Below are 13187 nucleotides of genomic sequence, written 5' to 3'. Positions count from 1 at the left end.
TCCTGCGAAAGCGGCTGTCTCTAATGACAACCTAGGGAGGTAGCCCTGCCGAAAGGGTAGCCGGAAATTCCCCACTTAATTTTTCACGCAAAATAACTTTTTGTTTGGGCAGAAATTCTTAGAGGAACTAAGAATTGAACTGAGGTGCAGTCCATTCCAGAAAATCATAGAATCATTAAGGTTGGAAAAGACCTCAAGGATCATCAAGTCCAACCCAACACCACCTAACTCACTAAACCGTGTCCCTAAGCACCACATCTACACGTTTCTTGAACACCTCCAGGGATGGTGACTCAACCACCTCCCTGGGTAGCCTGTTCCAATGTTCTGCTTTTCAGCAAACACAAAAAGCTGAAGACAATATTTCTCATTTTCAGTGTCATTTTTCATGAAAGGGCAGGTGACTTCCTGAGGAGCAAGGTCAAAGAGCAAATGATTGCCTTGATCCATGTCCTGGCTGCTAGGAGTTGTCATGGTGCTGCACTGGCTTCTGCCACTGCAGAGTTTGGTCTGTAGAGTCTGCACGCAGCTGGGCTTATTTCCTACTAATTTTTTTGTTATATGCTAGACATGAAGTCTTTGCTCTGAAGTCGCTGCTCCATCTGCCTTGAATCAGGGTCTGCAAAGGCTTGACAAACACATCAGTGGTTTTTGTCAAGTTTTTCCACCGCTCTGTTCCTTTTAATCCTCCTGGGAAAGGCTGTTTTGTTGCTTCCTGCAGCAACACTTTGTGAGCTCAGTGCTTCCTTGCCTGCCCAGTTGCACCATGCCACACTTGGCACATGTTTCTCCTCCCTCTCATCCCCTTCAGCTCTATTCTTTGTCCTAAACTTGCTCCTCTATGTGGTGGCTGTTGTCCTCCAGCTGGTCACCTCTTTCTTTATTCCACTTAAAGTGGTGTATTTTGAAGGCACATTAGCTCCCAAGAGGCAGCAATAAAATTAGTCCTGGAATAGCAAGGAGCTCACTGGGGAGGCTGGACGTGCCGGGCTGTGCTGTGGGTACTCACGTTAGCCATGTTGTGTTTCAGAGACACCAGGAAGCCTACAGTCTCGCTCTCTGCAGTCGGTAAGTATGGTGTGTGTGTGATACAGTCTTGCTTAGTACCTATGTTGTGTCCTATGTCCCTGCTGTGATTCCTCCCTCCCTTTGCGCTCTGAGCCTGGATGGGGCAGAGTACAGAAGAGACACCATGTGTGGTTGTCCCATGCAGTAGTGGCCTGAGAGGCTCCAGTTCATAGCTCCTTTTAGAGGAGCAGAATGCAGAAGGGATGTGGAGCCCTTTGGAAGTTCCCAGGCACGGAGGACAGTGGTGGTGTTTGAGACTGTCTGTCCTAAAATTGGTGGATGGTCATATGGTGTTTGTGCCTTCTAGACATGAGTAACTTCTTTCCAACCACCCTCTTGCACGGCTTGTCCTGTGTTGTCTGTCGGCAATTTCTCCATGTCCTTCTGTGTTTGAGTGAATCGGCTGAGAAACTAAACCGCAACCCAGGCAGTGGTGTTGAACGCTGCCAATTGCCAGCCTGCCCCCTTCTCACTGAGGGGCTGGGTACGTTAACCAGCTTTGTCTGCTTCCCCGGGGCACCTTCAGAATGCAGGCGCTAGCGGCGGTGACACGAAGGTGCTCTCTTTGGACTGCGCTTGCTGTGGAAAGATACTTGTCATGGCTGGTGGTGGTGCAACTGTCCAGTCACCTCTGATACCACCTGGCTGGCAGGTGCTGTGCGTCAGTCCTCACCGGCTGCGTGTTGGAACTGGGTACGGCTGATGAGCAAAACATCCTTTTCCTGAGTTACGTTACCAGTACTCTAGCAGTCGTCATCACGCATATCTCTTACGCTCTGCTGCTTAGATCTCCTTAGGCTGCACATCTGCAGTAGCTCCCCCTTCGCTCCCAGACAGCAAAGCTCTCTGTCACAGCGATGCAAAACCTCTTCTGAACCACAGAGAAGGAGCGTTTGGTTCTGGTGCCTGGGCTGAGGTTTCACGGGTCAGCTAAGCCGGCCCAGCAGCTGGCTCCCCAGAAAGCTTCCTCCCATGCCCGATTCTGTTTAGTGCTGGTCCAGACATTTGTGTACCCTTCAGTGAGTGGATCAAATCAATCAGCCTTTTTTCTCCCGGACTAGCTTTTTGCCAGGTTGTCAGGATGAATCTGCTCACTGTGCAGCAGGAGGCAGGTAGTGAAGGGGGGGAATAGCAGCAGACTGAGATCCCTGTAGCTTTCTCATGGACCGCACCTTTCTGGTGGCTTAAAATGTTTTGATTATACTGGCAGAATAAGGATGAACAGAACATACATTTCTCTTACAATGTCTGAACAATCTGTGTCAACTGAAGCTGTGTTTTGCTTCTTATGAGAAATAACCAAACAGCCTCTGATTTGAGGCCCTTGACTGAGTTCCTCGTGATCTCATATAGTGATATCTTTACAATGCCATTGATGTCTTTGATTTCTGTACTGTATTTTGACAGTTGGGCATTCTGATCCACTCCAGCTGGCAAGGCACGAGGTCCACTTGCACTGCAGCCTTCTCCTACACCTGTATTTTAATAATAGATCAATAACTCTGGTTCCCTGTATAGCAACAGATAGTGTAGAGAGACAAATAAATCAATCCTTGAGCACCTGGAATCAGCTTGGATGAAAACAGAAGGGATTTGGGAGGCGGGTGAAGAACCTGCAGTTCTTGCGTGTGGGAAGTCGCTCCATCTAAGCTCATGGACATGAATATTTTTAGCAGGTACAACCCATGGATAGAAATTGCAATGAAGATCTCTAAGTGTGTAACTGGAACGCTCTTGCTTTGAGATCTTTGACACAAACACTAAACTGAGGAATTAGGAGTTAGTAATTTTCATACATCCTTCATGCTGGATATCTTTCCTCTGAACTGCCTGTCCTGTTCTAAGAAGAGCAGCTCTAAGCCCAGGTTAAGGATCCATTACTTTTTTGTGACATTTAATTCCTTGTATTGACCTGCTGTGTTTGTGCTGCAGCTGGAGCTTCCCAGGTGAAATGGAACAAGAAAAATGCCAACTGTTTAGCGACAAGCCATGATGGGGATGTCCGAATATGGGACAAAAGGGTGAGCTGAGCGGTTTTTGAGAAGTTTGTGCATATTGCTGCCTACCCAATACAGACATCCCTCTGGTCACAGATAAATACTGAGAAAAATGTACTACTTTATCCCAAATCTCTCAGCTGGGTTGATTTAAAGCAGAGAGATGATGTAGCCCACAAACCTGAAGAGAGCATGTAGATAGCCTTCCCCAGAAATTGCGTTCATTAACATTTTGCTTTCGATCTCCTAGTACTTAATTGTTTTACTGAGTATAAAGAGTGGTTCAGGGCTGCACTTTGTGACTGGAATTTGCTACACCTTCACAGGACCTTTCCTTCAACTACTTTTGCTGAGCTCTTTGCTTTTCCCCAGCAGGAGGGTGTTCTACCTGTCCTGCCCTTGTTCAAGTGTCTCTTTTTATGCCAAAGAACTGGACCAAATTTCAGGAGTCCTGTGCTGAGCAGGGAAATGTCTCTCCTTGCAGAAACCTAGCACTGCAGTAGAGTACTTGGCAGCTCATCTCTCTAAAATCCACGGTCTGGATTGGCATCCTGACAACGAGTATACGCTGGCCACTTCCAGCCAGGACAACTCTGTCAGGGTAAGTATTGCTTCTGGGACCTCTGCTTGGGAGATGTCAGGGTGGTGGGGCAGATCCCCTTCTACTCTTGCTGACGTCTTGGGGAGTGCTTGCCATTGGCAAGATCTGGATCCTTATTATTGGATTTCTGGCAGCCTGTGTGTGTTGAGCCAGGGGTGCATTTACAGAACAGGCAGAGGAGTCATTACAGGATGGGTGCGCATATGTTTGCCACATATCTGTGGTGGTTTGGGCAGCGCTGAAGCTGAAAACAACTGCCTCTGATTGTTGCTTGCCAGAAGGGAGCTGGCCACACATGCCAGAAGAGCCTTCTCCCCAGAATGCGATGTTGCCAACCTCAAGCTGAGTACAGCAACTTGGGGGAGACATACTGCAGCCCTTGGGGTTCCCAAACTCATGTTCAGTTGGGTTATCAGTAAGAGACTGCCTGCAAGCACTGCCATGCAGAGCCTTTTACTTGAAGGGAAATAGTGTGCTTTGTAAGTCAGCCAAATGGAGTTCATTCACATTTAGCTAAGCTGTGAGGCAAATGCAATCGATGTGTATTCTAGCAAAGCAAAAGGTTAGATTCTTCATTACAAAATTAGCAGCAACAGCAGGGTGGGCCTGCCTCCAGTCTGGACTGGCACATTGGCTGGGAGCCTGCAGGGCACCTTGTAGCTCTGAAAGCCTGAGCAGGCTGCCTGTCTCCCTGCTCTAATTACTCAAGCTATGATCACTGTGAAGATGACCCCGAGTCACTCCTTGTCTAAGGGATGTTGCCCCTTGCTGATAGCTTGATATTTGTCCTTTGGGGCCTTCTCTGCTGTTAATGAATAGTTTACTAATGATGCTGTGGGCACCCTAGCATGTTTTTCATCCTATCTGCAAGCCACATGGAAAACTGCAGCCTTAAAGTATAGCCAGCTGACTCCTGCCCTTGCTTGTCTTTTTGTTTTGTGTTTTTTTTTTTAGTTCTGGGATTATCGTCAGCCTCGGAAATACCTCAATATCCTTCCCTGCCAGGTTCCCGTCTGGAAGGCAAGATACACGGTGAGTGAGAAACTCCCACCAGCCCCACTTGTGCTGTGAGGGCAAATGCACAGAGAGACATGAAATAAAGAAGAACAGCTGAAGGGCTTCTCACCAGTTCTACTGCTGTCCACAATTGATTTTAAAAATCCCTCTTAGTGCTTAAAAGGTCTAGAAAAGCTGTGTCTGCAATGGGGGCACTTGGGAAAAGGAATGACTAGTGGTGTGAGATCCCAGTCTTCAGCATCATTGTCCTGGAGGGGAAAAACCCAGGTGCAGGGTGGTTGGCTCTGGGAGCAGGAGGCTCGGGAAGTTGCTGCTGCTCTCACTGTCCTGTTTTTCCACTCAGTAGTTCCAGCATTGGTAGCTGTTTCACAGAGCAAAGCAGCGGTCTGCTGTCCTCTCTGAGTGCCTTCTCGACTCCCAGGGTTTTCAAGTGTGCCACAGTGGGCTCTTACAGCATATCAAATCCAAGAACTGTTGCCTTTTATAGAGCAAGCACCCAGCCATGTGAAGCTAAGGCTCTTAACATCAGTCATATCCATTCTTTTCCCCAGACATCTAAATGTGGCCTGAAGCCAGTGCTGTGCCTTGAATCTTTGATCCCCTTCCCCATGGTGGGGGGTTTAGGACTGGGTTCCAGTGTTCCTCTGAGCATTGTGACCCTGAGCAGCTGCTGGGGCTCAGTCCCCAGGCAGCAATTTTTCCAGCTCCAGGCAAATTGCCATAAGGATCCCATGTGAAAAGTCAAGGGTGAACTCCCTCCAGCCTCACAGCTGAAAAGTGAGGAAGCAGCAGAAAGAAATGGTTAATCTGTAGTGAGCTGCATCGAATGTCTTGGTATACCACGTCTTATCCCTTGTAAGCTGCTGTTTTAGCACAGCAGTTGTCTTGGACCCTCCCGGTTTTAGGCCTGGTTCTGTTTTGTCTTGAGCTCCTTTAAAACACAGGCGTGCTTGCTGAAAAGGGAAAGGAAAAATGCGAGTATAACAACAGCATGGGAGCATAATTCCCCAAGGCTAACTGGAAGGGTGTTCCTCTCTCAAGCCTTTCAGCAATGGACTGGTGACAGTGATGGTCCCGCAGCTCCGGCGAGAGAACAGTCTCCTTCTCTGGAATGTCTTTGACTTGAACACGCCCGTCCACACTTTTGTGGGACACGATGACGTGGTGCTGGAGTTTCAGTGGAGGAAGCAGAAAGAAGGTGAGTTCAGGGCTGGATGTGCTCTTTCCCCTGCGCTGTGGCCATTGGCTAACCAGGGGTGGGGAGGCCTGGCTCCCGGCTGCAGTGCTTGTGCTATCACCAGTTGACTCTTGTCTTTCCTTGGAGTAGCTCCTACCTGCTTTCCTGCCCCCCCTCGAGTTCCAGCTGTTTTGTACTGGTTTTACAGCACTGCCCACAGAAGCATTGCCCTGTTTCCACGTTAACAAAGCAAATCCACCGAATGCTGAGTGGATCAACGGTGACTCTAATTGCTTCCACTCTCCTGTGCATCAATTTTTAAATGGATCTTTCAGAAAAAATTGTACAAACTATTAGATGGGTGCATGACTGCAGGCACCCTCCCCCTGCTCAGAGCTGCAGTCTAACCAGTTAACCCCTCCCATCTCTGCCTGGATCAGCAGCCTCCAGCATATCCCAGACCGCAAAACCAGTGAATCCATCTTATCTGTGTGCTGGCAAAGGCAGGGAAGGGGAGAGTGTGGGATAGAGAGGCTACTGTTAGTTCAATTCTGACTAAATTTTCCTGAGTAGACAGCTAAATATAAGAGATCCCATATTAGAGGTTGGATAACCACGCAGAACGCAGCTTTTTTTCCAGCACCTCAGCTGCCATTGACAGAATGAGCACGTCTGGCTTCGGTGTCACTTGTGGTACTGCTTTGCAGTGCTGTGTAAAAGTTCTGGTCCAGCCCTCTGACACCAGCTGCTGGGGCAATTCAGATAAGTCATCTTCTTCTCTCCAATTTGCTTTTCCTCTTTCAAAAAGAACCGTGTTAGGATCTGGAGGCGCAGTCTAAGGCAGCTTGTGAATGAACATTCAAGCAGGCTTGAACCACAGCTGTGTTGTCTTAGCTGAGTTAATAGATACATATCCGAGGCTGGAAGTCATGCTTGTCTCAAGGAACAGAAATCAATCATATGAGCATTCCAAGTCTGCTTCAATGTGGAGATAACCAAGATAGTGCAAATCTCCTTCCACAGAGGCGGTTGTGCTGTATTTAGACAGCCCCTGTGCCTCAGCAGAGTAGGAAGCAGCTGTGCAGCAGCAAAATTTTAGTGTAGCAGCTGTTGGACAGGGGAAACTTAAATCATAAGGCCTAAACATGGGCATGAATGAATCTGTGTACCTTTATCTGTTGAGAGATAGGATGTGGCTAGATGTGTTTTGTTACAACCTGAGCTTGTCTTGGCATCGTCCAAGTCTTTCAGAAGGAAAAAGGGGGACAGTAGAACCAGCTTCTCTTTGCTTAGAAATGTTTGAAAACATCTGCATCTTGAAACAGATATGATGAACTAAAAGATATTTTGACTTTACAGTTACCATTAAAATCTGTTTCACAACTCTATTATTTCTTATATTTAAATAAGTATTGTAGTAGATCTTCATTCCTAGTTGGAAAACTTGCGTCATATTTATTATACTTTTTCTTTTAACCTGTGAATTGTACCCCATTGGAGGTGTGGTAACCCTTGTGGAAGGGGGCACACAGGCTGGTGCACCTTGCTCAATTCAAAGCAGAAGAGGACTCACTCTGCCTTTCGGTTTAGTGCCTTATCCATTGGATCTCCCTGCTGGCTTGCTTGAATCTGTTTTCACTAAATGCAGGGCTGAGATTAGTCTGTTTTCAGCAGGTTCTATAAGTTTTTTCTGTCCTTTTTAGGTTCTAAAGACTACCAGCTGGTTACGTGGTCCCGTGATCAGACTCTGCGGATGTGGCGGATTGACTCTCAGCTGCAGAGGGTATGTGAACACTTTTGCTCTTGAACTCTAGACGGTTTTCTTAGAGGCTGGATTCACCTCTCTTTCCTTGCACTCCCAGTTGCTCCTCTGATATCCTAGAGCTGCAGAGACAGCAGCCAGCTGCCACTTCAGTTTCCTCTTCAGCTCCAGCCCAGAAGCATCCCCAAGGAGACCTCTGATGAGGCCTCTCTGTGCCTCAGAGGCTTTTGTGGAAGGGCAGGGCTGCTTCGTTGTGTAAGCATAGAAGTCACTTGGGGAGGGCGGAGGTCAGTTACTGCTTGCATTGCCTCTGAAGACGCCACCTCCGTGGCTGCAAGTCTGTATGACTCTTTCTTGGCATTGTAACTATCAGGTAAATGTAGGGATTGTGCCCTCTACTTCCTCAGCTGCTCTCAGCCTGGTGTGGGCAGTGTGAATCCTGCTGTTCTGCTGTCTGGCAGCAGTTACAAACTGCTGATGCAATTACTAGAACAGCAGCGCTGGGTCAGACCAGAGGTTCATGTGGCCTGCCTATGTTGCCCTATCTCATCTTCAGCTCTGGGTGTCTTGGAAGAGGATAAGAACGAGGCAAGAAGGCAAGTATGGAGTGATGTTTCTCTCAAATGCCCTCCCAGCCTCCTGCAGTTTGCAGCTTAGGGGCTCATTGAGTCTGGCATCTTTGTATTTAGCAGAGCTTGATGAGTTTCATTTCCATAGACTTGTCCTGTCTTTTTTTGGACCTGTGCAAGTTTCTGTTGCCTTAAATATCCTATGAACAAGGAGTTTCATGGCTCTTTTGCATGTTGTATGGAAAAAAGCTCCTTCCATTTGTTTATTTTGCAACCTGCTAGTTCCATTGCATTGATGATGAGATGAGCAGACATCTTGTCTGTGCTGCTCATGATTCTGTAGACCTCCATCATGTCCCTCCTCAGCTGCCTCCTTTTTCAGGTCAAAAGATCTTGATTTACTTCATCCCTTGTACAAGAACTTTGGTTGTCCTTTTGGCTTTCTTGACCGTTTTTCAGTTCTACTGTATACTTTTTAGGATGGGAATCTGGACTTTGTTCTTTCCAAAGAATTCCCAGTACTCATTTTGTTTTTTAAATTGTCAGGCATAATTCCATGAAAACAATCAGTTTAGTCTGGCCTCTACATCTTGTTCCCTTAGTCAACTTGGACTTGCTGTTTTTCCCCTGTATGCATTGCTTTATATTTATCTGAACTGAAGTTCATCTTTCATTTTAATACAGTTACTCCTGTAAGGTCCTTCTGTGATTGTTTGCAGTCAGCCACTCTTGTTACTACCCTGAATAACTTGGTGGCATCAGCAAACCTGGTCATGTCGCTATTCACCTCCTATTCCAGGTTTTTAATGAATATGTTGAGAAGCATGTGTTCCCAGCACAGATCCTGCAGGAGTCCTGTAGGTCTGTAAAAAACCTTCTCTATGAAAAATGACCCTTTACTCCTGCCTGATATATTTGTGAATATTTTGTTTCTTTCCTGTCTTTAAACCAATTGTTCATCCATGTCAGAGCCTGTACTTTTCCTCTGCTGGCTCCAGCTCTTTTGTCCTTGTCTTTGTCTGGATCAAGCTATACACATGATGGCATGTTAGTGGTGACCAATGCTGTAATTTGCTCCATTGCACCCTTATCCTTTCTCCTCCCCGTGTTCCTTCTCTTCATCTTCCCTGTTTTCTTGTGCTGAACTTAAAATACAAGTTTTCACGGTCTCTTTTTGATACAGGATCTGGAACACTAGGGACCCTCGTGTGCACCTGGTTCTCTAGATCCTACTGGAGTGTAAATATCCAAAGCAGAAAGTGTGCTACTATTATGTCTGATCTAAAAAAATGAAACCAGTTTTGACTAATTAAAGGAATTAAAGTCATATCAGCTTTAGTTTTGATTAAAGTAAAACCTCTGTTACTTTGACTAGCCATGTCAGTTAAGTGGCTTTGTAAGGGAGCGGGAGATTTGGCCAGGCAACAGAGGTGGAAAGTGGAAGATTACCTGTCTTTGTCACAGAAACAATGCTGAGGTCGTGGACAGCCCTACCTTGCAAATCCAGCTCCCTGGAGAAATTATTTGTTTAGTGGTGGCTCTGTCCGCAGCTTGGTTTCTGTTGTACAGCGTTTGGGTGTGTTTGTTCTTTCAGCTGTGCGCTAACGATATCCTGGATGGAGTTGAGGACCTCATCGATGGGATTTCTCATCTGCCAGAGCCAGACAAGACCCTTCACCCCCAGGACTCTGAGCCTCCGCACAACTCTGGGCATGGGGATGAGGAAGGTGAGAGAAGTGATGGATCGTGGAACTTCAAACACCAGCTCTCTTTGCATTGGGAAGATGGTGCATCTTGGTACAGAAAATAACATTGTGGGCAAAGCACAAACTGGTGCTGTTTCAAAGATTAATGGATTCCCCGACACTAGGGTTTTCTCAGGATGGTCCTACCTCCTCTAACAGAGTGATGTCAATCTAGCTGTAAAAAAGAGCTCTTCCTTGTCACTAGTAGAATTTAATTGAATTGTCTTTAGGTTATAGTTGTGGCTTTGTGCCAAAAATAAGGTAATTGGAAAGTCAGTTCTGGCTCTTAAGAAGGTGGTGCAGTTTAGCTGAGAGATGAGCCCACAGGAGAGGGGAGCGTATGGGTAAGGCACTCGGACACAAACTGCTTCCATCACACCTGGTACCTAAACACTTCTGCTGTGTGAACTGATCCAGCATGGAGATGCTTGCTGGCGTCTTCTCCCAGCCACCAGAAGTAGTACAGAGAGCGCCCATGCATTTTTGTTCATCGCATACTGACAAGAGGTGTCTGCAGGCTGGCAGAGCAGAGGGGCAAGGATGGTACCTCTGACCTCTGAGTACCAGATGGGTGGGTGGGAATGGGTCAGAGGCTTTAACAGAAAGCAGTGATTTGGCTTATATGGAAGAGAAGGCAAACAAGGAGGGAATGCAAAGGAGGGTTTGTGTGGCTAAGGCTCTGGCGAGGTTAAACATTCAGGGTTTTAGTGTTTGAGGAGTGCAGATACCAGAAGCTGAGACCCATTGTGATGATGTGCACGTGAAAAGCTATCTAGACAGACTCCTGTATCTAATGCTGAGGGAGAAGAACTGGGTGCTCCCATGACTTTGTGTCGGCTTGGATTTAAATTCACCGTTCCTTTCTGTAATGTAGCAGGGTGCTACAGGGGATCTCCATGGGAAGGGCTTACAGGAAAGCAGTTGGATTCTCCCTTTGACTTGCCAACAAACTGGGGAGAAGGGGAGGAAGTGGTCTAATATCTGTCCTCTGAGTAAAGGATACAGCTGTGAGGTCCCTTAGGGAAGGCATCTCTTCCTAACTGGAAGTTTCCTGCCCAGCAAATCCCAGTGAATTTCCTCTCTAACACCTGTCCTGTGTGCCAGCAGAACAAGTTTCTAGAAGTTGTCAGCACCACTGTCTACATGAGTGTTTTATAGTGTGATCGAGAGAGCCCTAGTTACCTGTGTTTGCCATGAGCAGTACTGCATGGGGAAGCACAGCCGCTCTCTCTCCAGCTGGGAGCATTCAGTGTTCTCATTCTGGCTGCCTGACCTCTCTTTTTCCATGGGAGAGAGTTAACTCTTTCACTGTCCCTGATGAGGTCACGTTCATGTGTCCTGTGTGGTTTCTGTGTGGGTCTGGCTTTGGTTCAGGCTGTCAAGGTTTCCCTTGCGGCCTCAGGAAATGAAAATGGCTTTTCTGTAGCAGGGTAGATTTTGCTGCAAATACCGTGACTGCAGCATCAATGTACAAGCAAGTCCATAGGTAAGAATTTCAGTTCCTTTTAGCCTAAAAGCTATTGTGGACTATTGATGTTTCACCCTGGAGGTGGCTGCATTTCAGCTGCAAAGTCTCCATGTTACATTAATAAAGCATTTTGGGGGATCTTTGAAGAGAACACTGTTCTTCAGATAAATCAGAAAGCCCTCCAGCTGTGTTTTCAGTGTACAGCTCTCTTCACTGGCTGCTGCCGATAAAGGATCTTCGGGAATCTAGACAAATACGTGGGCTTTTGGGGATTAGAAACTGATTGGAAGGGAATGAGAGTAGAAGACAAAAGGAGGGTACTGCCCATATTGGGAAACTCAGAGATGGCTTTTCAGTGAGCTATGTGGTGTCTTGAGCTAGAAATAATTATCTTCCCTGAGAGACACTGATCTTCCTTTAATCCCCTTTTCAGCTCCCTTTTGTGAGGTATATCTAAGCACTGTAATAAAATCACAAGCAGGAGTGAGTAGCTGAGCATCCTGCCTATCCAAATTCAAACCCACTGGGCAGCAGTAAAACCAGATATATTTGTCCTAGCAGCAAAGTCAGTGACTTTTAGGCAAATGCCTGTAAAAGGACAGCTTTTTTGCATTTCTTGTCCTTTTTTTTTTTTTTTCCCCTAGGAATAGTCTGTGGAATATGATAGTCCAAGGATGAGAATGACAGCTGAATAATCAGGACTTCCCTTGTGTCCTTGGAATCATCATCAAAAAACATATTTGGTCTTTTTAGGAAGTGATGCCAAAACGAAACCCCTTCAGAAGGAGCTGCCCCTGCCCTCATGGGGGTACATAGCAAGAGGCAAGGCAAAAGCCAGGCACGAACAGAGGCAGAGACCAGTTCTTCTGCAGCTCAGTCAAGTTGGCTATCTTAACCATGATTTCTTGCATCCTGCAGTGCTTGCCTGGGTGTTTAAATGTATTCTGGCTTTCAGGGGTTATTGTCCGCCTGAAAACTGCTGGCAGTGGAACTGGACAGCTAGACCCAGCATTTAGGGGATTCTTTCAAGACTGTTAAAGCGCTAGAGACCCTTGCAACATTAAATGCAGATGGCTGCTACAGATGAATTAAGCCTCTCGTAGGGCCAGAAATACCCTCTTCTCTCTCCCAAAGCCACCTTATGCTTTGGAAGCGTTCCCTGAAAGCCAAGAGTGGTGGAGTGTGGGTCCCAAAGACCAGAACTCCTCCAGGACACTGCTTTGGCAGCAGTTCTTGAACCGAGCGGCTCCAGTTCAGCTGTTTGTGACTGGCAGGAGAAGGGGTCTCAAAGGAGTAGAGACAGACTGTTTAGTGTTGTACAGAGTACAGGTGGCTTCTGTAAACTTCCCGGGAAACCTGGTTTCATTTTTTGAAGAGGAAGGTTCAGAAGGCTGCCTTTAAACAATAGCTGAAAGCCTCCAGCTTGCATGTTGTTGCCAGGTAAAACTCGAGCCTCCATGTGTCAGAAGAGCAGAGAAAAGCCTGCTGTCTTGGCTGCCTTCTGGCATCATGTGCCAAAAGTCTGTCCGTTGTAACTTGTCTCAACCTGTTTTCCATCTTTCCTGTCAGCCTTAAAAGAAGATTTCCTAAATGACCCCCTGGTGGGAAAGAAAACGGACCAACTGGGGCTGCCTCAAACACTGCAGCAGGAGTTTTCACTGATCAACGTGCAGATCCGGAATGTCAATGTGGAGGTAAAGAGTTTCCTTTTGCTGGCTTGTTAGGAGGGGATGTGGGCAGGCTGGCTCGTCGGAGCTTTTTGAGGGGAACCTTCTTTGCTGCA

General features: G+C 46.9%; 1 protein-coding gene across 1 annotated transcript in view; it reads left to right on the top strand.

The window, feature by feature from the left end:
- WDR59 (WD repeat domain 59) overlaps positions 1-13187 on the top strand; it is a 43683-nt gene that overhangs the window by 7644 nt on the left and 22852 nt on the right. The window contains exons 5-12 of the mRNA XM_010083043.1: positions 1031-1068; positions 3001-3089; positions 3550-3666; positions 4621-4698; positions 5725-5881; positions 7564-7643; positions 9786-9918; positions 12974-13098. Coding sequence (XP_010081345.1) covers positions 1031-1068; positions 3001-3089; positions 3550-3666; positions 4621-4698; positions 5725-5881; positions 7564-7643; positions 9786-9918; positions 12974-13098 — 817 coding nt within the window. The remainder of the gene's footprint in view (positions 1-1030; positions 1069-3000; positions 3090-3549; positions 3667-4620; positions 4699-5724; positions 5882-7563; positions 7644-9785; positions 9919-12973; positions 13099-13187) is intronic.

The sequence above is a fragment of the Pterocles gutturalis genome, unplaced genomic scaffold, assembly GCF_000699245.1.
Source record: "Pterocles gutturalis isolate BGI_N339 unplaced genomic scaffold, ASM69924v1 scaffold15830, whole genome shotgun sequence".
NCBI classification, from domain to species: Eukaryota; Metazoa; Chordata; class Aves; order Pterocliformes; family Pteroclidae; genus Pterocles; species Pterocles gutturalis.
Note: the sequence above shows the minus strand (reverse complement) of the source record. Positions and strands in the feature narration are given on the sequence as shown.